At 41.4% G+C, this 24507-nt stretch overlaps 2 protein-coding genes across 2 annotated transcripts in view; one reads left to right on the top strand and one right to left on the bottom strand.

Moving 5' to 3' along the window:
* The window catches only part of C6H11orf65 (chromosome 6 C11orf65 homolog), a 71822-nt gene extending 62113 nt beyond the window's left edge, over window positions 1-9709 (top strand). The window contains exons 8-9 of the mRNA XM_010334597.2: window positions 5682-5737; window positions 8240-9709. Coding sequence (XP_010332899.1) covers window positions 5682-5737; window positions 8240-8394 — 211 coding nt within the window. The 3' untranslated portion in view covers window positions 8395-9709. The remainder of the gene's footprint in view (window positions 1-5681; window positions 5738-8239) is intronic.
* Window positions 9710-13855: 4146 nt separating this feature from the next.
* LOC141584826 (retrovirus-related Pol polyprotein from transposon 297) lies at window positions 13856-23875 on the bottom strand. The gene has a single exon (XM_074400536.1). It carries the CDS (start codon window positions 18454-18456, stop codon window positions 17365-17367), a length of 1092 nt encoding a protein of 363 aa, XP_074256637.1. The 5' UTR covers window positions 18457-23875; the 3' UTR covers window positions 13856-17364.
* Window positions 23876-24507: the final 632 nt, after the last annotated feature.

Here is a 24507-nt window from a genome sequence, read left to right as displayed (position 1 = left end):
TCTGTATACCCTATCCTTTCTGTATGAGACACTAAAACGTTACAATTTTTCAGTGATGTACTATGGCCCCTAGAAAACATTTTTAAGATTTCTTGCGTGGTGGAAATTTTAGAATATTTATTGGACCCATTAAGGAAATACAATCAAAACCATAATGAGATACCACTTCATACCTACTAGAATAGCTATAATTAAAGAGATGGATAATAACAAATGTTTGCAAGAATGTGGAGAAATTGGAACTCTTATACGCTGCTAGTGGGAATGTGCAATGGTGCAGCCACTTTGGAAAACAATCTGGCAGTTCCTCAAATGGTTAAACATAGAGCTGCCATGTGATCCAGCAGCTCCATTCCTAGATATATACCCAAGAGAGGGGGAAATACATGTCCACACAAAAACCTGTGCATAAATGTTCATAGCAGCATTAGTCATAATAGCAAAAAAGCAGAAACGTCTCAAATGTCCATCAGCTGATGAATGGATAAATGAAATATGGTAGATCTATACAATAGAATACTATTCCACAATAAAAATAAATGGGCCAGGCGTGGTAGCTCATGCCTGTAATCCTAGCACTTTGGGAAGCCAGGGTGAGCAGATAGCTTGAGTACAGCAGTTTGAGACTAGCCTGGGAAACATAGTGATACCCCATCTCTAGAAAAGAAAAAATTATCCAGGCTTGGTGGTACACTACTGTAGTCCCAGCTGTTCTGGAGTCTGAGATGGGAGGATCTCTTGAGCCCAGGAGATAGATGCTTCAGTGAGCTGTGATCACACCACTACACTCCAGCCTGGGCGACAGAGCAAGACCCTGTCAAAAAAAAAAAAAAAAAAAAGAGGCCAAGTGTAGTAGCTCCCACCTATAACCCTAGCACCCTAGCAGTTTTGGAGGCTGAGGTGGGAGGATTGCTTGAAGCCAGGAGTTTGAGACCAGCCTGGGAAACATAGTGAGACCCTGCCTCCATTAAAAAAAAAAAAAGAAATGAAGTTCTGATCTATGCCATTAGCATTGATAAATCTGTTAAGTGAAAGAAGCTAGTCACAAAGGATCATGTGTTATTTTATTTATATGAAATGCCCAGAATAGGCAAACCTATAGAGACAGAAAGTAGATTAGTAGTTTTCTGGGGCTGGAGAGTTAACTGGGGGCGCGGGAGAAGGGGAGGTGGTGGCTATGGAGTGCAGTGTTTCTTTCTGAGGCAATGAAAATGATTGAAAATTCATCGTGGGTTGGGCTCATGCCTATAATCCCAACACTTTGGGACACTGAGGTGGATGGCCTGACATCAGGAGTTCAAGACCAGCCTGGCCAACATGGTGAAACCCCGTCTCTACTAAAAAAACAAAAATTAGCCTGAGGCAGGAGAATTGCTTGAAGCTGGGAGGTAGAGGTTTCAGTGAGCTGAGATTGCACCATTGCACTCCAGCCTGGGCAACAAGAGTGAAACTCCATCTCAAAAAAAAAAGAAATAAAGTCCATTGTGGTGGTGGATGTACAACTCTGTGGATATATTAAAAGCCATTGAATATTATACTTTAAATGGGGAATTATGTGTATATGAATTCTACCTCAATAAATCTGCTTAAAATGTTCAATATTTACTCAGCTACAATAAAAATGTGGATACCACATGGATGGAGGCAGAAAAATTTAAATGAAGAGGGTGTAAGTAAAGAAATGTAAGAAAACAGAAGAAATCAGTAAATGTGAGATAAGAAAATGGGGTAGGAAAAATCAGGGTAATGGTCATTGAACAATAGAACATGAAATAAAAAGGCCTGAGGAAGCAGAGGAGAGAATAATGATGCAACGAAAGATAGATGTAGAAAAAGTGGGAAGAATGGTAAAGAACAAAGGAAAATCAAAACAAAAATAAAAGAAAAAAGAAGATACTGATGAGAAGGATAGATTGGAAAAGACAAAAAACAAAAGACTAAGTATCCATAGAAGGTGCTTTAAAATAAAGAGATTGCTGTGATTCAGTAACTCCAATATTTTGTGCAGACCGGAGTCTTGAGGTTCCCTGTAGATAGCACGTCTGTAGTTTCTGGGACACTAAACAAATGCAGATGGTAACAATGATGTAAGAAATGACAGCCAAACAAAGGAGTTGCAATGCCTTGCTTTTACTTTTCTTCCTAAGAGTAAAAATTGCTGGGTGGAGAAGAGAGGGAAGAAAAGGAAAGAGAGGTCAGGGAGGTCCATTTTGAATTAATTTCCCAGGACTGGATAGAGAACTTTCTGAAATCCTGCTCTGCCGTTCTCTTGTACAACCAGTTGGCTTGTTCAAGCAAAGGGCCGGCAAACAAGTACAAAAAATTTATACTATATATTCTATATTCTATTATTACTGGACTATAAAAAGAATAAAACCATTGAATTCAAAGGAAAGAAAAAATAGGCATCTCAGTCTACATAAGACTTTCCCTGCTCTCGCTAAGTGATAGTAGGTGAAGTCTTATTGGCTTCTCTGTGTGTGGGGGGGAGGGGGGTGCGGGGGAGCGGAAAGAATAAACCTGTAAGACTTGAAGTGATTTCTTCATGGCATATGCTCTACATGGAATGAGATGGATATACCTAGCTTTCAGATGATAAGAGTAACTGAAAATTTCCATTTTAAAAAATGCAAATACCTTGTTTTCAAGTTATGTATAACTTCTATCAGTTTATTTTCTGAGTTGAGGATAATCATAATTTCTTACTAACATGGGCTCTTAGCAAGATTTTATATTGAGCCTTGAACAATAAAAATTTTAGATCAAATTTCAAGTGTAGTTATCTGGGTATATCTCAGTTGCACTACTTGGCCACAGCACTGATGATCTCAGTAAGACCAAATTAGGCATAAGCCCCTTCTTCCCGTGCATTTATGGTCTCCACAGTCTGCTTCCTTGTTTGACCTTTGTAGTCCTCTAGATGTTTTGTAACTGGCTTGGTGATACCTTGTTTAATGTAAATTTAAAAGTCTGACATTTGTCCCCTCTAGAGAATTGGTCATCCCCACTTCCTTGGAAAGTGTCCTTCAAAGTCTGTGGAGATTTTTCTATAACTGGACAATTAGAATGGCATAAATTCCTTGAAAACTGTTACTTAGTGATAACAACCAGTTTGTCCCCAAAGGCTTTTGTGCTAGACCATTATGACAGACCGATGCTCTCCTGAGATGAAGCCATGTGCATCTTCAGATGCATACTGCAAGTATTAACTGAACACTATTATCATTTGGAAGAAGATGTAGAGCCATTTTCACTTGTGGACTCAAACACACTAATGGATACTGTTGCAAATTCCTGTATCCAGAGCTATGTTGCTTCAGATGTTTACAACCTAGAACAATCCCCACATCACCATCATGAAGTTATGCACAATTCCATAGCACAGCTACTGTGGCTGTTGCTGGCATTCATCCTAATGAATATTCAGATGTTCCCTCTTCCAGGATCATCATGTTTTTCAAACACCAAGTTAACTTTGACACACCTATTAAGCAATCAGCAACTAGGAAATATTAAATACTTACCTGATACTCTGTTGGTGAGAGCTCTGTGCCTATGTTTGTTACAGATAGTTTCTACATCTGAAGCTGCTCCTTTGATTTCTAAGATATGTAGTTTTGTGACCTCTCTGGCTAGGGACTTTTTCTGAGCTCTTAAAGTGTTAAATTTGTAATTTAATGGGGATTCATTATAGATTCCACACAAATTTTATTCTATAATTATTAACTAAAAATATCTACAAATTTCTTAGTGAGAAAGATCAGCTCTGTGATATAAACAGCTTGATTATGCTATCATCAGACTTGCTTTTATTTGTAAAACTTAGATTTCTTATCAGTTACTGCTGGTGTATTCTTTATGAGAAGTTCTTTTTAAAATAATGGAATAAAATTCATGTGCTAATTTTAGATAAAGCAGGGACAGTAATGGGCCCTAACTATGGTGTATGTTTGTGCCCCAGATTGTCAGGGCTTAGCACACTATCGATCAGGTTCTCTTATCTTGGTTCCTTGAAGGTGGAATGAAAGTCTTTCCTTACATAAATTCAAGCAAACAAGGTGAGTCTTCATAGTGCTCCTGAGCAACCACTGAAAGCACAAAGTCTGCTAAAGTTTAAGGTCAAGCCAAACTGAATTGCCCACTGAGAGATTGTGGAAGGATTTTATACCACCTGCTCTTCTCCCGAATCCTTTCATTTAAGTCACCCAGCAGTATCCTATTTAAGGCCATTGAAGAAAGTTCACAAGGCAACAAGAGGTAGCAATAGTGAGAAGGTGCCAAATTCAGACACAACATCTTTAATTAAATACTGTTGGACAAGCCAGGTGCAATGGCTCATGCCTGTAATCCCAGCACTTTGGGAGGCCAAGGTAGGTGGATCACTTGAGCCCAGGAGTTCAAGACCAGCCTGGGTAAAATAGCGAGACCCCATCTACAAAAAGTTAAAAAGCCAGGTGTGGTGGCATGCATCTGTAGTCACATCTACTCAGGAGGCGGAGGCAGGAGGATCAGATCACTTGAGCCCATGAGTTTTAGACTGTAGTGAGCCATTATGGCACCAGTGCACTGCAGCCTGGGCAACAGAGCTAGACCTTGTCTCTATAAAAATAAGTAATAAATACTGTTGGAAGTATATACTTTCCTACTACAAAAAACTTCAGGAGCACAGGGTTGACAGGAGTAAAAATAATTCAAGTGGAATAATTAGAAAATCAGTGTTTTCTGATTTACATGACAATTCTAATTCTCCACATCCTCTCTGTGCCAGCTCCTTTCAGCACCTACTGTGACCAAATCCTGATCTGATTTTTTGTTTAAAGTGGGTGCAGTTGTAAAGGTGGTTTGGAAAAGTGGGATACAGAGGTTAAGGTGAAGTAAGTCTTAGGAAACATGCCTCTTGGTGCTTTCCCTCATCCTCACCGAACATCATATCTTGTCCTTCTCTATTCCACCTCTTCTCAGGCAACCCTGGTCTCTCTCTCTCAGTCTCCGTTCAGGGAGCTGAAGTGACAGCCACATTTGCCATACCTGAAGGTACCTCGTATGTGTTCTGGACACTGCAGAGACAGCGCTGCTACTCTAATGAGCTCAAAAAGTAGACACTTTAAATTTCCCTTCATATATCAGAGACAGTGGGTCTGGCAATCCAGAACCAAGGAGAAAGTTTTTCTTGCTGTTTCCTCATGACTTTTCCATCTGACAGTTTTCTGTCCATGCTTTAATTTAAACGTTATTAACTAACATCTCAGAAAACACTCAGATGAGGACATGATCTTGCAGGAATTAAATAGGATAAAAAGAGGAGGCATGCTACAGGGAGGCCAAAGGACACTAAGTATGGCAGATGGTGGGCACCATTTTCATACCTCCTTTAACTTCTTGTCCTGGAGGTTCTTAGCTGGATATGAGCTACTAGGAGGTTGGAAAGTCATAAGAATTAAACATGGAGGCTAGTGATGGTGGGTACCATTTTTATACTTCCTTCAACTCCTTCTCTTGGAGATTCTTAGCTGTATGTGAGCTATGAGGAGGTAGGAAAATAATGAAAATTAAACATGGAGGCTAGTGAAGATGCCATTATTAATCTAAGATTTCTCAAAAGAAAGTGTAACTTTAGAAGTAGTCTAAGTATGTACTAATGAACTGATTTAATTTAATGAATGCTCATATAATGTACGTAGGTACATTGCCAACTGGAAGGAAATTGCTACAAGCAACTCTTCAGCTAACTTCAAAGGTAGGCAATTTTTAGCAGTAGTTTATGGGAAATTCTCATGAACAAAAAATACATTCCACACACATTTCTAGACATTTAACATTTCAGTAATCTGCACAGTATATAAATTTAGATGCATTTGTCAAGTCATTTTTTACCTTTGTATGTAAGATTGTTATTTGGGAATAGAAGGAAATGTCCTATATTATTTAAGGTTGAATAAAATGGTTTTTAAAATATGAATCCTTTGTTAAAAGTTGCTGGTCAGGTACAGTGGCTCACACCTGTAATTATAGCATTTCAGGAGGCTAAGGCAGATGGATCACTTAAGGTCAGGGTTTGAGACCAGCCTAGCCAACATGGTGAAGCCCCAACTCTACTAAAAATACAAAAATTAGTTGGACGTGGTGGCAGACACCTGTAATCCCAGATACTCAGGAGGCTGGGACAGGAGAATCACTTGAACAGGGAGGCCGAGGTTGCAGTGAGCTGAGATTGCCCTACTATGCTCCAGCCTGGGTGACAGAGTGAGATTCCATCTCAAAAAAAAAAAAGTTACTTACGGTTTTAGTAATAATTTTTCATGAGCAGACTTCACTTCACAAAATAAATGCCTCAAAATGTTGAAAATAGTTTCTAGGTTCTATGCCATTATTGTTCTGCCAGTAGTTAGCAGTACTGAAACACTGAAATGAAAGCCATCATGTTAAAGAAGAGTGTCATCAGAGCCCAGAAATCCCAATAATTTAAACATAGCCAAAGCCCAGTTATTGCACACCCTGAGTGTATGAATTCTATCCTACTAGCAGATAGGAGAAGCAGTAAGCAGAGAGGTTAGAACTGTGGAGGGTTTTTGTTTGTTTGTTTGTTTTGTTTGTTTGTTTTTTTGTTTGTTTGTTTTGAGACAGGGTCTCACTCTCTTGCCCAGGGTGGAGTGCAGTGGCCTGAATCTCAGTTCACTGTAGCCTCTACCTCCCAGGCTCAAGCAAGCACTTCTCCCACCTCAGCCTCCTGAGTAGCTGAGACCATAGGCATTACACCACCATGCCCAGCTAATTTTTGTATTTTTGTCAAGGCAGCATTTCACCATGTTGCCCAGGCTGGTCTTGAACTCCTAGACTCAAGTGAGCCACCCATCTTGGCCTCCCAAAGGATTGTGGAGTCTTGACTCAGACTGCCTGGGTTTGGTTTTTGGCTTCACTGTTTACTGGTTACATGATCTTGGGCAAGTTACTAGCTCAATTTTCTGATCAGTAAAATAAGAATAACAGTAGTACCTGGCATATAGGTTGTGAGATAATAAGAGATAATACATGCACAGAGCTTAGAATAGTGCCTATCTCATAATGCATACTCCATAAATATGAGCTATCATTAACATTAACGGATCCACCTATTTTCAGCTCATTGCAACCCACTCAGGCCATGTTGCCTTCACTTCTCTACAGGCTTCTGCAGTAGCCTCCAAACCAATGCTTCTTCATTCCCTACTCTGCACAATAGGTAGTTAGCTTTTACAAATTTAAATTGGCACAGAGACCCAGCACAGTGATTTATGCCTATAATCTGAGCACTTTGGGAGGCCAAGTTTGGAGGATCACTTGAGGCCAAGAGTTCAAGACCAGCCTGGGCAACTTAGAGAGACTCTCACTCTATAAAAAATAAAATGTCAGTGGGGCATGGTGGCACGCACCTATAGTCCACTACTTGGGAAGCTGAGGCGGGAGAATCATTTGAGCTCAGGAGGTGGAGGCTGTGCGATCGCGCTACTGCACTCCAGCCTGGGCCACAGAGTGAGACCCTGTCTCAAAAAAAAGGAAACAATATAAATGACTGAGTTAAGAGCAATTACTGTCAAAAAAAAAAAAAAAAAAAAGGAAAGATACAGTATAGTAGTTGGAAGGAGCATAAGAGCAAGTGAAGATTATTTTAAGTAGTGGAGATATGCATAACTGAAGACAGTGAAAGTGACACACTGAAGATGTTGGCATTGGAGAAGAGGAGAATGTATGTCACTTCTTCAAGAAGCAAGATAAATCCAGAGCAGATTTAGAAACATGAGCTCTGGAGAGGAAAAGGGCATCTCTTCCTTGTGAATGAAGTTAGCTAATAGTTAATTACAGAGCACTAACCAAATGGCAGACACTCTGCTGAGTTCTTTACATATACCATCACATTTAATTCTTGCAGGAATTTGATGACATAGGTGCAGTTATTACCCTCATTTTACAGATGAGAACACTAAGACTTAGGTTAAATAATTTGTCTCAAATAACACAGCTAGTTATTAATAGATCAGACCTAAAACCCAGGTCCTGCAGAACCTTTTGTAGGGATGGACAGTGATATGTGGGAGTGAAACTGGGATGAACGCAGAAATTTGGGACATTTCTGGTTTCAGATGAAGACACTTCCTTTAAGAGTGATGAAAGGGAATGTGGAACAGACCAGCACATAGTAGCATTTTGAATAAGCATCTTATTACCTCTGGAATATTTCTAATCATTTGTCATTTATCTTTAGGATTCAGGTTTGATCAAGCACAGCAAAACATATATGACTGTGGAGGAGATATATCAGAGATGCAAATGGGAACACCAGATGATACTTACTATGAAAATGTTTATCAAGAACCAAATGTAACTAGATTAACGCCTGATTCTACTTATGGACTATAAATTACTTTATTTCTTCTGAGCTATAGGCCTTTGCACCCTGCATCCATCAGTTATAGCCAAGAGATAATGTATTCTGACTGGAATGGCTTGTGTATATATTCTGGGCACAGAATCCAGCTCAGTTAAGTAAGGAAGGTTGAGCAGAAATAGAACATTGGACTGAATACAATGGCCATGACAAATAAAGAAATTATTCCTAGTATTCTGAGAAACTGTAGTATTCTAACAGTCACACTTAAGTAAAGATACTATATTTAGGTGCAGAAATGTCAAGCTTATTATTTTGAATGTTTGAGACATTTAGTGTATTCATGTAAGGCAGAACTCTTGGCCCCTTTATCCCATGTGCAAATGTGCCTTGCTTCTTCCCCCCTTTCTCACTTATATCCTCTCATCACTCCATTTTTTTCTTCACTGAACTTTCTTTCCTCTTCTTGCTTCTCTGCCTGCTTACTCATCCTAATTGTCTTTGCAATTCTCAGTTTCTCTCACACTTACTGCCTATTTTATGTCATAGTTATTTCTTTCCTTTCTTCTATAATGTTCTTTATCTTTCCTTGTTTACATATTTCTCTTTACTTGCTTTCATCAGTGTTGCCCTTTTCTGTTTCCATTTTCCTTTTTAGATCATTCCCCTAATTTCAGTTTTTTGGGGCCTACAATTTGCCTTCACTACTCTGCATGCAATACAACTTTTTGGATTCACATTCCCTTGCTTCCAGGTCAGAGCAGTGAATTAGTTTTCTATCACTGCATAATAAGTCATCTCAAGACGTAACAGCTTAAGGCAGCAAACAGTTATTATCTCAGACAGTTTCTGAGGGTTAGGAAACTGGGAGTGGTTTAGCTGGGTGGCTCTGGCTTAAGGTCTGTCAGGAGGTTGCAATAAAGATTTTTACCTGGGTTGCAGTCATCTGAAAGCTTGACTGGGTTGGGAGAATCTACCTCCAAGATGGCACACTTTGATGGTTGCTGGCAGGAGGCCTCAATTCCTTGATACATAGGCCTCCCTATAAGATAATTTGAGTGGTCTCATAACATGGCTGAGCAAGCAACCTGAGAGAGAGAGAGAGAGAGAGAGAGAGAGAGAGAGAGAGAGAGAGACCTAGTCGAGAGAGAGAGAGAGAGAGAGGAGAGAGAGAGACCTAGTCTCAAGAGGCCACACATATCACTTCTGCCTTATTCTATTAATTAGAAATGCATTAAGTCCAGCCTACACTCATGGAGAGTAGTTATTATCTTTATTAAGCTTTATCTCTTAAAAGGAAGACTGTCAAATAATTTGTGAATATATTTAAATTACCACAAAGAGAAAAGGAACAATCTTAGTCTTTCCTTTCAAAACAAACCATAAGGCCGGGCGCGGTGGCTCAAGCCTGTAATCCCAGCACTTTGGGAGGCCAAGGCGGGTGGATCACGAGGTCAAGGGATCAAGACCATCCTGGTTAACATGGTGAAACCCCGTCTCTACTAAAAATACAAAAAATTAGCTGGGCATGGTGGCACGTGCCTGTAATCCCAACTACTCAGGAGGCTGAGGCAGGAGAATTGCCTGAACCCAGGAGGTGGAGGTTGCGGTGAGCCGAGATCGCACCATTGCACTCCAGCCTGGGTAATGAGCGAAACTCTGTCTCAAAAAAAAAAAAAAAAAAAAAAAAAAAGCAAACCATAAGATATTGGTACAGGTAGTTTATTTAGGAGATGATCTCAGATATCACATATTAGAAAGAGAAAGTGACACAGGGAAGGGAGGAAAGCCAAAAAAATTTGTGTTAAGAATGGGTTATTGTTGTGGGTATACAGGTTTCAGTTTGCTAGGAATGCTCTGAGGAACCATATAGAATGCACTTCAGAATTTTCCCACTACTGGACAGAGAAACCAGGTATTTATCTACCAGCATGAGGAGCCAAACATTACCATGCAGCAATTATAGCTCTAGGTTCAGTGGAATCCTTATTGTGATCTCCAGGGGAACCATTCTCTCCCTCACTGGATATAGGGAAGGTACAGTGGCTACATGGACTCAGTCCTGCTGAGTCCCAACTTGCAGGAACAAGAAGTGCAAATTCCTAAGGGATCACATCTCTACCTTGAGTTATGTACTACAGGTATACCATAGTCAGCCATTCTTATTTCCATCCCTTGGTTCTTGGACCCATGTATTTAAGCTACTTGGACAGCACCATATAATGGTCATTGGTTCAATGTATATATCACATCCTGGAGGAAAATACTTCAACCTAGCTGCATGTCATACTCAAGCTAGAACCTTAGGTTACTCCGTAACAGGCCAACTTAACATTCTAATAGTTTCTAGATTGTGTGGCATAAGATAGGACTAGTGTTTTCCATGATCATATATTCATTTTTAAAATTCCTTTACTATAAAATTGGTCCCTTGATCAGAAAGCCCATAATAGTAAATCATGCATTTTATAGGTCTTTAGGTAGTGCTTCTGGTAGGGCCATCATGAGCAAGAAAGGCAAATCCATGCCTGGACCAAGTATCAATCACCGTTAAGAATAAATTACTGCAGTGTCCAAACCAGAATGGGTCTGATATAATTATCTTGTCAACAAACAACTGATTTGTCTTTTCAAATGATGGTGCCATATCAAGGCCCAGTGTCATTCAGCAGTGGAAGTAGCTAGTTTTTGTGAGAAAAGACCCGTGATTTGGAGCCCTTGGCTTCCATCCTTGCCATCATGACTCTTCTGTTGATGAGCTAATTGCATAAGCACTAGGATAGCCAAGAGCATGTTGGCTGGCCTTCAATGCCAAAGCCACCTTATTCTTCTGGTTGTTCATTGTCTCTTCTGAAGTAGATGCTCTCTGGTAGGCTCTGGTAAAGTGATATGTGAAGATCCACACCTTGTAAGTCAATTCTTATGACACTTCCCAGATTTCCTTGTCTCTGATCTGATTTTGCCCTTTCCAAGTAAGTACCTGACCAATGAGCCAGACTATTTGCCACTGCCCAGGAATCCATGTGTATCTTTACTTAAGACTACTTCTTTCTCAGTAAGAAGTCAATGACCAAGTGTAGTGCTCAAAACATTGCCCACTAGGATTTTCCCTTACCACTGTTCTTTAGGGCTATACTTAAGTGGGGCTGTAGTGAGGAATCAATCCAGTTTTAGCTTGAGCCAACTCATTCATGGACAAGTCCCAAGTTCATAGGGAACACCTCTGCCTTGAGTGTCGTACCATAGGTGTACCATAGTCAGTATCATCAGTGTGGGCTGAGAAGCATTTGTGCAACTGAATTAGGTGACATGGAGATCAGGGCTACTTGCTGTGTAACTTACTTGTGCTTTTCCAATCTGCTGGAGATAATTCCCAAATACCTCGTGTAATGGGTATCTGCTGTGCCTGCTAGATCTGATTATTCACAGCAAATAACCTTCCCCCATGAAATCTGTCAAATATTGCCCCTTTTTGAGAGGTTACATCCGTGACTCTTCACTCTCCAAGACATTCCATATAACATTTATCACCAAGTCCTGCTTGAGGAGTAAAAAAGTAAAGCAGCTGGCCTGTGTTCCCTTCTCCTTGTCAAGGGAACCTCTATGTACAGACTAATGTTATTTGTCCTCATGTAGAAGTCTCTTAGCAGGCTGACCCTGAGTAAGGGTTACTCAAGTAAACCCAGGAGCTATGGATTTCTGAGGGATGGCTTCCTGAAGAAAGTTATGTAACCTATACAATTCCCTGGGGTATCAAATTGAGACGTTTTATGATTTAAATGTCCCTGCTCTGTGTAATGCAAACCCATACAACCTTAACTGGAGACCTAATCTGTTACTCTAGGCCAGATAATGCATGTTCAGTGTGGCTGAAGCTCCACGGCCCACCCTTGCTGTCCCAGACTTTTCTCTGCTTTGTCTGAGCCTCGATTCCCTGTATCATTGAAATTATTTGTAAAGCTTCAAACCGGGTAAAATATTTGTGTGAATATGACATGACAGTCCAATCTTTTGTTACCTCACATATTAATATCACCACACAAATACCTTCTGAATTCATGTACTTCATCTGTGCTGTCAGACCATACCACCATCATCTTTTGCTAACTGGTTTCTTTGACTCAGGTCTTGTTTTCCACACCACAGCCAAAGTGATCTTTCTAAATAAAAATGTATTTAATTTCCTTCACTTAAAATACTTCAATGCTACCTCATGGCAGCCAAGTTAAATCCAAACTTTTAAATATAGTTACAATATCCTTAATGTTTGATATGGTTTGGATTTCTGTCCCTGCCCAAATCTCATGTAATTGTAATCCCCAGTGTTGGAGGAGAAGCCTGGTGGAAGGTGATTGGATCATGGGAGTGGATTTCCCCCTTGCTGTTCTTGTGATAGTGAGTTCTCACGAGATCGGGTTGTTTAAAAGTGTGTAACGCATCCCCTTTGCCCTCTTTCTACTGCTATAGCCAAGTAGGACATGCCTGCTTCCCCTTCATCTTCTGCCATGATCATACGTTTCTCGTGGCCTCCTTAGCCATTCTCCCTGTGCAGCCTGTGAAACCTGAGCCAATTAAACCTCTTTTCTTTATAGATTACCCAGTCTCAGGTAGCTGTTGACATTTAGTGCTATAAATTTTCCTCTAGACGCTGCTTTAAATGTGTCCCCGAAATTCTGGTACGTTGTTTCTTCGTTCTTACTGGTTTAGAAGAACATCTATATTTCTGCCTTCATTACATTATTGATTCAATAGTCATTCAGGAGTAAGTTGTTCAGTTTCCATGTAGTTGTGCAGTTAAAAAGAGAAGCTTATATTGAATATTCAAACTCTAGGGAACATAATGGGTAGTTTTTTAAATAACTTAACATTACGATCTCCTAACAAGGTTAACAACAGTACACAGAATTAGGTTTTGACACTGTCAATTGAAGGACATTTTTTGTTTCTAAAACTTATTTCTTAGAATACCATTTATAGGATTTGTGTAAAATATACAATGTTTCTACTTGTAAGAGTCACCTGAACCCATTATGATTGCTAAACATGAAAACAGAAAATTACAAGTGTTGATAAAGATATTGAGAAATTGGAACCCTTGTGCACTGATGGTGGAGTTGTAAAATGGGTCAGCCATTGTGGAAAACAGTATGGTGGTTCTTTAAAAAGTTAAAAATAGATTGACCATATGATCCAACAATTCCATTTTCAGGTAAAAAAGCAGAGTTCTGAAGTCATATTTGTATACCCATGTAAATAGTGACATACATTATTCAGAATAGTCAAAAGGTAGAGACAACTCTAGTATCCATTGATGGATGAATGGATAAACAAAATGCTTACATACAGTATATACACACATATAATGGAATATTATTCAGCCTTAAAAAGGAAGGAAATTCTTCAATGCATTACAATACAGACAAACCTTGAAAACATTATGCTAAGTGAAATAAGCTAGTAACAAAGATACAAATATTGCATGATCCTGCTTATGTAAGGTACAGTACCTTGAATGTCAAATTCAGAGACAGAAAGTGGAACAGTGGTGCCCGGGGCTGGGTGAAGGGAAGAAGGGGGAGTTGTTGAATGCGTATAGAATTTTAGTTTTGTAAGGTTGAAGGAGTGCTTGAGGTTGGTTGCATAATACTGGAAATGTATTTTATTACTACTGAACTGTATACCATTTAAAATGGTAAATGTTGTTCTGTGTGTTTACTTTCTTTTTTTTTTAAGTGACTCACCATTAGTAGTATGCCAGCTGTGAACACACTTATGGCAAGAACTGTAAGCAAGATCATGGCCACTTCTCTCCTGTATGTTTCTGTCCCAGTACGGGATTGTAACCAGGTTTTTTCTTGGGTGCTGGTGAGGCCTGGCTCCCCTGAGAGAATGCTGTGGGTTCTTGGTCTCCGATTTCTTAAGAATAAGCGATGGGACCACTGCAGGTGCACCGTACGCTCATAAAAGTAAATATTGGACCCAAGAAGTGTTGCAGAAAGATGATTTTATTTAGGCAGAGAAAAGAGAAGAGTAGAAAAAGACAAAGACTTCCACAAAGAATGTGGAAGGGGATTCCAGAGGGGAAATCTGGCCAGGTGTGTGGATACAGACTTTTATCCTGGGAGGAACCCCCACCTTCTCCAAGACCCTGAGCCATTGAAAGGAGTTCCTTGGAACTTCTTCTGGAGTGATTGACTTTTAGTTTCTTCCTGTGCCTGCAAAATTCAAACTTAAACCGTTAAATCTCCAGATGGAGAGAGATGGCAGCGGGGCATGGCTCTGGGAAATTCTTGCCCTTAAAACTATGCCCCCTTGTGGACCTGGAAAGATGACACATTCTCTCATTCCCCACTCTGAACAGGAAAATTCAACTTTGGATGGAATAGGGGTGTCAATCCTCTTTACTTCCTGCCAAAATGGGGCATAGAAGGGGCCCTGCAGTTGAGGTTTCCTCCAGAGGGGAGCCTTTCAGGGGTGCAGGTTGATCTACAGGTCCACAATAGAGCTTATGAGCCAAGGACATCCAGGGTTCTAGTGGCAGGATTGTGACCTTGTGACTTTTTAATTGTGACTTTTCTATAAGAAATGAATATGACAAGGTGTTTAAAGATGAGAGACCAACAAATATAGAATGGTTATAAACGAGCCTAGGAGAGAACAGAGCCAGGTTCTTGAAGGTCTCTAGCCCTGTGTTTGATTCTTGAGTTCTATATTCAAAACAACACTTAACTGGTTTACAAAATAGCAGCATTTTTCCTAGAAAGAAACAGGTTCCCCTCTCTGTTATTAGCAGATTTAGGGCCCTTTTATTTTTAAACCTATGGCAGCTAAAGATTTAAGTTGGTTTGCAGAGAGAGCTGCCTTTTGCAAAGAGAATTAGCAACGTTTCTTTGTTATTAATTAGCTCCTGAGATAGCTTATTGTAACTGAACAGAGGTAGTAGCTTTTCTAATAACAGCACCAAAGTTTTTTATTATTTGAGGAATAGCAAAGTTGAGGGTTATAGTTCTGTTAATGCCAGGAAAAATTAGACTTATGAGGGGTTACTCCTCTGAAGATCTTGTTGGAAAAGCAGATGTAGATCTTCTAATGGCTCTTAGGTGTACAAAGGATTCTGTCCTTGAACTTTGGGCTGCGGAGTGGAGGGTCTATGACTTTCCTCAGGAGGTATCCAAGGCTTAAGCTGAGTGTGTTGAATCCGTGTGTCAGTCCCCACCACCTTAACTGCCATTGGGGTAGACAGAATAACCAAAAACGGTCCTTTCCAAGGTGGGCCTAGAGAGGGGAGAGTCTGAGGGGAGAGATTTAACAAGCACCAAGTCTCCAGGCCAGAACAACTCTTTCCGTTTTTCCCTAGGTTGTCCTTCAGGCAGACTCTTGAGAACCTGTTGGTACTTAGCCAAGGAGGTTATATGTTTTACTAGATCTGTTGTTGTTTTGTCTAATACAAGATCATTAGTAAGAAAGGGCCATCCATAAAGCATCTCATAAGGACTGAGTCCTATTTTCTGAAGAGAATTTCGAGCTCTTAAGAGTGCTATTGATAATGGAGAAGGCCACCGTGGCTTTCCTGTGCTGGTTTCTTTAGGTGTGTCCTAAGAATTTCATTTGTCTTTTCTGCTTTCCCTGAGGACTGAGGCCTCCAACCACAGTGGAGATGATACTGTATCCCTAGAGCCTTGGAAATTTATTGGGTCACTGCAGCTTTAAGGCAGGACTGTTACCGCTTTGAAGACAGCAAGGGAGTCCAAATCATTAATTAGGACTTTTATTACTTCTTGGGCTTTCTCTGTTCTACAGGGGAAAGCCTAAACCCAGTTTGTATAAGTACCACACATACCAGCAGATATTGATGTCCCTGAGAACTAGGCATATGGGTAAAGTCCCTTTGCCAGTCCTCACCTGGGTAATGTCCAGCTCATTGTTCCTCAGGGGGAGCTTTGCAATGTGCCAAAGGATTTTTTTTTTTTTTTTACATCATATCCTTTGACTATTTGTTGGACAGCCTTGAAGAGACCTTTATCTCTAAACATAGATTTGGCCATCTGATGTCTATTCTCTAAACCCATATGGAAAGTTTGATGCAGAGTTTTAAGTACTTTTTACTGGCTGGTAGCAGGTAGAATCACCTTTCTCTCCTCAGTGGCTAACCATCCTGAAGGAAGAAGATTGTGTCCCTGGGAGATTGCCCACTCTACCTCTTCTGATGAGTTTCGAGGTCTAGTTCCTGGAGTGGGATCTTCCATATTAAAGGTCCTTTAATAAATGCTTGTCTAGCTGCCCTTTTAGCCTCTAGGTCAGCGATTGCCCTCGGCTACCTTCTCATCTCCTTTCTGGTGATCCTGACAGTGTAAGACTGCTACCTCTTTTGGTTCTTGGACAGCTTGTAGTAAGTCTAAAATCTTCTTGTAGTATTTAATGGGAGTTCCTGCTGAGGTTAGGTACTCTATTCTCTTCCATATAGCAGCATGGGCATGCAAAACCAAGTAAGCGTATTTGGAATCTGTGTATATGTTGACTTTCTTTCCTTTTCCTAATTTTAGAGCTGGGGTGAGGGCTATCAGTTCTGCCACCTGGGCACTAGCACCAGGTGAAAGGGAATTGTTTTCAAGGACTGTTTGATCACTGACTACTGCATATCCTGCTTTTCGAACTCCATTTTCCACAGAGGAACTTCCATCATTGTAAAGGTTAAGGTCAGGGTTGGCTAGAGGAGTATCTAAGAGGTCCTCTCGAGCAGCATAGTTCTGAGCTATAATCTGCTGTGTCTGCTCCTATCTCAGGGAGGAAAGTAGCTGGGTTGAGGGCTGCACATATACACAGCTGAAGTACAGGCCCTTTGAGCATTAAGGCCTGATATTGAGGAAACAATTGTCAGACAGCCGTAAGCCTCCTTTAGAGCCCAGAATTCCAGCTACATCATGTGAAGTCCATACAGTTAGATCTTTTTCTTGCACTATTTTAACTGCTTCTGAGACCAGTATAGCCACTGCAGCTACGACTCATAAGCAGTGTGGCCAGCCTTTTGCTACTGCATTAATTTTCTTACTTAAGTATGCCACTGGTTGTGGTGTGGCTCCCTGAGTCTGGGTGAGAACTCCCAGTGCCACTTGTGACTTCTCTGTAACATATAGGGAGAAGTCATTTCCTGTAGGAAGGCTCAGAGCTGGAGCCTGCAGTAGGGCCTGCTTTAGGGTCTGAAAGACTACCTCAACTATTGGGTCCCAGAGTACTAAATGGGTATTAGCTTTTGGGGTTTCCTTAATTAAAGTGTACAGAGGTTTTCCTATTTCACCATATCTGGGAATCCACAATCGGCAAAAACCAGTTATTCCCAAGATTCCCTGTAACTGTTTTAAGGTCTTGGGATGGGGGAAGTCGAGCATGGTTTGAAGATGTCCCTTATCTAGGGCCCAAGTGCCCTTAGACAAGACCAGCCCTAGGTATTTTACCTCCTGCCTACAAAGCTGGGCCTTCGGTTTGGAAACTTTATATCCACAGTTGGCAAGGACGTTTAGGAGGTCCTGAGTGGCATGCTGACACTGGCTTTCTGAGCTTTCAGCTAAAAGTAAATTATCCAGATATTGAAGAACCTGAGGACCTGGATGTGAGAAACTACTAAGGTCCTGAGCTAGAGCCTGGCTGAACAGGTGGGGGCTGTTTCTAAAGCCCTGAGGTGATGCTGTCCAGGAAAGCTGAGAACTTTGGTCTAAAGGGTCTTCAAAGGCAAATAGAAACTGTGAGTCAGGATGTAGTGGTACACAGAAAAAGGTAACTTTAAGGTCCAGAACTGTAAACAATTGTGCCTTTCTTGGTATTTGAGAGAGCAAGGTGTAAGGATTAGGTACAGCTGAGTATAAAGGAATCACAGCTTCATTAATAAGTCTGAGATCCTGCACCAGCCTCCATTGTCCATTAGGTTTCTGCACTCCTAAAACTGGGGTATTATAAGGACTGTTACAGGACTTCACTAGACCCTGAGCTTTTAAGTCCCTTACAATATCCTGTAGTCCCTTTCTGGCTTCTGGTCTTAGGGGTACTGTCTTTCGTAGGGAAAAGAGGTAGAATCCTTTAACCTTATTTGAATTGGGCATGCATTTTTAGTCTGTCCAAATTGTCGGTCCTTTGCCCAAACTTCAGGATTAATCCCCTCTTGAAATAATGGGCAGGAGAGAGGGATTTCCTCCCTAATCGGGTTCATATAGATAATGGCTCCTGCTCTGGCCAGTAGGTCCCACCCTGGTAAGGGAGTGGGACTTTTTGGCACAATGAGGAAGGCATGGGAGAAAAGTATATCTCCCCAGTTACAGCTTAGGGGCCGGGAGAAATATCGGGAGACTGCTCTTCCTAGGACTCCTTGGACAGTTACAAACTTAGAGGACATCTGTCCAGGGCAGGAGAGTGAAAAAGAGAAGGCTACACCACTGCCCAGGAGGAGATCAACTTCCTGGCTGTCTCTGGTCACTGTTACCCTGGGCTTGTTGAGGGTGATGATTTGAACTGGCACTTGCCCCAGGTACCTTCAGTCCTGCCATTGGGTCATCTAGTTAGATACCTCAGGCCCTGAGAACCTTCAGCCCCTGGGACAATGTGTTTTCCAGTGATTCCCTTGGCACAGCGGGCATTGGTGGTGGTCCATTCCTCTGGGGGCAGTTTCTTATAACATGTCCCTTCAGACAGCACTGGTAACAAGCTTTGCCAGCCTGGCGGCTAATCTGAGCCTTTCCCTCATTTGAGCCCCTGGGGTCTGCTTGCCTGAAGGCCATAACTAAGGCTGCAGCCTTTTGCTGATCTCTCCTGATCCTTTCAGCCTGTTCCTCTTGGTCTCTGTTATACAACACCGAGGTTGCCTGGTTCAGCAATGATTCTAGACTCTGTTCCGGTCCCAAGGCCAGCTTCTGAAGCTTCCTCCTGATATCTACTGCTGACTGAGTAATAAACTTGTCCTTTAGTATTAACTGACCCTCAATATAGTGTGGTAACAGGGGAGTGTACTTTCTTAAAGCCTTTCGCAATCACTCAAGGAAAGCTGTTGAGTTTTCTTCCCTTCCTTGAGTTACGGTGGATAACATTGCATAGTTCATGGGCTTCTTCCTAATTTGCCTTAATCCCTCAAGTATACAGGTCAGGAAATGCTTACGGCTCCAGTCCCCCTATTCTGAATCTGGACTGCCCGTGTACCTGTGGGATATCTTTCCTTTTCATCTGGCATCATTAGGTTATGTACCTGACTAAGGTACCAAGTGTCCCCAAACTCTTGAATTGCCACTAAAGTAGCCTCTTTTTCATTGCTGGTTAGGGTTTGATTAAGCAATAACATGACATCCTCCCAGTCTAATTTGAAGGACTGACCCAGGCCCTGTAGCACATCTATGTACTTGTCTGGGTCATCTGAAAACTTTCCTAAGTCCACCTTAATTTGCCTTAAGTCAGAAAGTGAGACGCGGGTGTGCACCTTAGTTGGGCCAAATTCTCCTACCACTGCCTGTAGGGGGCAGAGTTTGGGCATCTGGGTAGCCTAAGATGCCCTATCTCGGCACTCCCTGGCTCCTGTTGGAGTACAGGAGCTGAGGAGCCTTGGTTGGCATTGGTGGAGGTAGTTGCCACAGAGATTCCCACATGTGGAGGTAGTCTTGAGGAGGGCTGAATAGGGTACGGGGCACAGGCCCAACAGAGATGAGGCTTATTCCTTAGGGAAAAGAAAAGTTGCACATAGGGGAGCTCAAACCATTTACTCTTGCTTTTACAGTACCAGGTCTAATTGTAGAATAGTGTCATAATCTATGCTTCCCTTTGGAAGCCAGGTTTTTCCACTTAGCAGGGGGTATTTTGGCCACTGTTTGGCAGAGAAAGATGAGCCGCTTTTTCTTAAAAAGTTTTGTGTCAAATTGGTCCCAGTTTTCCAGTATACACTTTAATAGAAACTTGAGCTTGGGAATTGAAATTGAACACAAGGGATGCCTGAATCCCCAGTTAAAAAAATTACAGCTGCTTCAACCTGAGACATCCCCCAAGTAAAATTGGTACCGAAATGAAACGTCTTTCAGTCAGTACCCCAAACTTTCATGTGCCCAAGATGTGTGATCTGTCTTATCAGAGAGCCCTCCATGTACTGGATTCCAGTCACGACCTAACAGCATCATGGACTCACGCCCATGGCCTGCATGACCTCTAGTGACCACCATCGAGGCATTGAACAAAAGGAGCTATTGGGTTGGGTGGTACCAACGAGCTCCGACAAGGCCAGTGAGGCTTAGGAGATGGGTACCGGTATTTCCAGCAAAGGTCCAATTTTTGCAGGCCAATTTACAAAACTGCCCTAGAAGGGTAAGCTTTTAGGGAGGGGACATTAGAGCACACAATTCAAAGGCAGGCCGGGCCACTGCAGCCACCCTGCCCGTTCGAGTGCTTTTTTTACACCGCCTCCTGCCAGAGGAGAAAGTTTGCCACGCCCCTGCTTGGGGACCTGCGGCTGCCAAGTTGCCAGGACAATGTGTGCACCCTGTGCCCCTCCCCCAGCCGCTGCCCACATAGGGACCCCTGGCTGGCAGGCAGGTACTCTGGGGGGAAGTTCCCTTGTTCTGTCCCTGACTGTGGTTTTTTAACAGCCATGTTCTGCGGTTTGATGCTGCCCCCAACTAGGGATCTGAACGTGCTGGCCAGTGAGCAAGCGAACCAGCAGAAGCATTTTCCCCACTGCGCTTAAGTGCTGCCGCTTTCCTCAGAGCTTCTGTGTCTGGCCGGGGCACACCTTAGCCTGCCCCACAGGTTTTTTCCCAGCCCAGCTGCTGCTTACTGTGGGGCTGGGCTGTGGGCAGCCCCAGTTCCCATTTTGGCCTGCAAGGATCTAAAGGCCTGGGGGCAGTGGGGAGCGTGCCCGCTCCACCCCGCTGGTTTGCAAGCCCAGCACCTGGCTGTGCCTGCCCAAACCCAGTTCTACCCCTGTTACAAACAGAGTGTTTGCTTGTCTCACCTCCCAAAGTTTTTTTTGGCCAGAGAAGCCCCTGAGAGAGAGAGGGAGGGGGAGAGAAAAAGACACTTTGGAGGAAAAAGTGTGCTTTAGTTCTGGCTGGCTCTTGCCACTTAAGATGGGCCCCGCCCCCCTCCCCTCTGTGCTTGCTCCAGTGTTCTTAAAGGAGTCAGGACAGAAAGCAGGTGTGAAAGGTCCGGTATTTTCACTTAGCCCTCCAAAGTAACCGTTCTTTCTTGCACTTCACTTCGTCGCCCCACATTGGGTGCCAGTTCTGTAACCGGGTTTTTTCCTGGGTGCTGGTGAGGCACGGCTCCCCCGAGAGAATGCTCCGATTTCTTAAGCGATGGGACCACTGCAGGTGCGCTGTACACTCATAGAAGTAAATATTGGACCCAAGAAGTGTTGCAGAAAGATGATTTTATTTAGGTAGAGAAAAGAGAAGAGTAGAAAAAGAGAAAGACTTCCACAAAGAATGTGGAAGGGGATTCTAGAGGGGAAATCCGGCCAGGTGTGTGGATATGTACTTATATCCTGGGAGGAACCCTCACCTTCTCCAAGACCCTGGGCCAATGAAAGGAGTTCCCTAGAACTTCCACTGGAGTGACTTTTAGTTTCTTCCCATGTCCGTGAAATTGAAACATAAACCATTAAATCTCCCAGATGGAGACAGATGGCGAGAGATGGCAGGGGGGCATGGCGCTGGGAAATTCTTGCCCTTAAAACTACATCCCCTTGTGGACCAGGAAAGAGAACATATTCCCTCAGGAATACTGACCTTAACCCTTTAATACTATGTCTCAATGTTCAATGCACTAGCTGTCACTAGACTCCTTCAAATCAGCAATGTGTTTAGGTTGATCACTAAGCTTTAATTATCACAGGAGAATTACAATATCTTTCCTATTTTCCTGATTTTGTTAACTGATTTTTCTTGGGATTCAAAATTTGAAAAAACAAAAATTTCCCAAGAAATGCTGTAAAGGAAATCCCACTTGGAAAGTAACCAAAACTTTTGCAATCAAAATAATGCGAAAGATAGAATGGACCAGTTGAGGTTATACTAGGAGTATGAGCTGATTTAACCTTAGAAAATCAAACAGTGTAATTCACTACATTAACAGATTGAAGGAAAATAATCATCAATAAATGCAGATAAACTGCTAAAATTCAGCGTCTCTAATAAAATCTCACAGCAGCCTAGGGACAGAAAGGAACTTCTTTTCATCTGATAAGGGAAAGATACACACACACACACACACACACACCTGGCAGCAAACAGTAAATTTAAAGGTAAACACCAACACTTTTGTCTTTGAGATGAGGCACAGGTCTAGAATGTCCCAATATTCTATTGATGATTGTACTAAAGAGAGCTCCTAACCAGCAAAATAAGGTAAGAAAAAAAAAAGCAAACAGTATAAAGATTGGAATATAATCCAGTAATTCAACTTCTGACATTACTCATAGATGATATGATTATATACATAGAAAATCTAAGCATTACTCTTAGATATTTTATATATAGAAAATCCAAAAGAATCAAGATATTCTAGAAAGAATTAAAGGAGCTGAGATTACTGGACAGAAAAATCAATAAGTAAAAACTAATTTTAATTCTAACTACCAGTAATAATTAGGAAAAAGTTAAGAAAAAAATGTCCTTTATAAGAACATTAAAAAAATAAAGTGCTTAGGGATAAAGTATGCAAGATCTCTACAAGAAAAACTAAACGGGGAAAAATCTTTACCTGAAAGATTTAACCATAAATGAAAACACTAATAAAAATGTCTGTCAACCAAAAAAACTCCATGAAGAGAGTGAAGAGACAAGCCACAGAATCGGAAAAGATGTTATGTATGCCGTACTTTAAAGGCAAAGGGATTTTTCAGAGGATAATGTCTATTATGAGATCTTACTTACCAAATTCTGAGTCATTATAATCTAATCTTTGTGGAAACTTTTAATCAACTATATTTATGCAAAATTCATTTTGTTAAAATCTAGGTAAAAGAGCCTGAAACTCTGAAGAGGACTGAATGTATTTATTTTTAAAATACGATAAACAGCTTTGCATTTAGGATGCCAGGATCTTTGCACTTTTCATATTTTTTTCTTTTTTTTTAATTGCTCTTTAGGTTCTGGGGTATATGCAGATCATGCAGGATTGTTGCATAGGTACATACATGGCCACGTGGTTTGCTGCCTCCATCTCCCTGTCACCTATATCTGGCATTTCTCCCCATGTTATCCCTCCCCAACCTCCCCAACCGCCGCTGTCCCTCCCTGTACTTGTCATATTCTAGAATAGATCTTTTAGGCTAGAAATGTCAACTAGATCACTTTCTAGGCCCAAAGAAAGAACATTTATATTTGCATTTTTGTTAGGAGGTGATTAAGAAACGCTAGGTAGGATATTTAGACTGAGCTGCAGTGTTATCAGCCTGGTTGCACAGTAGGCTCCCTGGTTTACACTGCGTGGTCAGTTGTCTGTCCTCCTCAGAGGACTGGGAGCTTTATATAGACAGACTATGCCTGCCCTGCTCACTGCTTTCTCCTTAGGAACGAGCCCCATGCCTGGCACACAGAACACACAAATCTATGAATAAAGTGAATGAGTCTTAGTATATGCTTACTTGTATAATTATTTATTCAAAAAACATTCTATGATAGATTCAGTTAACAGTAAAGTAATACATTCAATAGTATTAAAATCTATAAAAAATGGTTTCATTAAGGTGCAATTAAAATACTTGAAATTGGGACATATCTCTATATTTCAAACCAATATACTGGCTTTCTATTTTTTAAAAGACTAGTCTATTCTAATCTTTAAGACATCCAAAGTTTTTCCTCTTTGCTTTTTCTTAAGTGCATACATTTTGGGCCTATACTATAATAACCAAGAGTTTGTGAACCCATTGATTAGGCAGACACTTTGGGGAGAGTGGGGTGGGAGGGCTATTATCTCCCTTAATCTGGACACAACTGTTCAAGCAGCTTACCGTTTATTAGCTTCTCTAACAGCTTCACTATTTGGTTTTCACTGACCTTTTTAGCAACTGACTGGCAAACCCCCGATTCTTTTCACCTGAAATTTTTTCAAGTTAGATACTGTCCATATTATACTCGTACTTATAATTTACTATCTTCTTGCCCTGGACAACTTATTTC

This window comes from Saimiri boliviensis, chromosome 6, assembly GCF_048565385.1.
Source record: "Saimiri boliviensis isolate mSaiBol1 chromosome 6, mSaiBol1.pri, whole genome shotgun sequence".
Classification (NCBI taxonomy): domain Eukaryota; kingdom Metazoa; phylum Chordata; class Mammalia; order Primates; family Cebidae; genus Saimiri; species Saimiri boliviensis.
The sequence above is the reverse complement of the archived record's forward strand: the minus strand, read 5'-3'. Positions and strand labels throughout refer to the sequence as shown.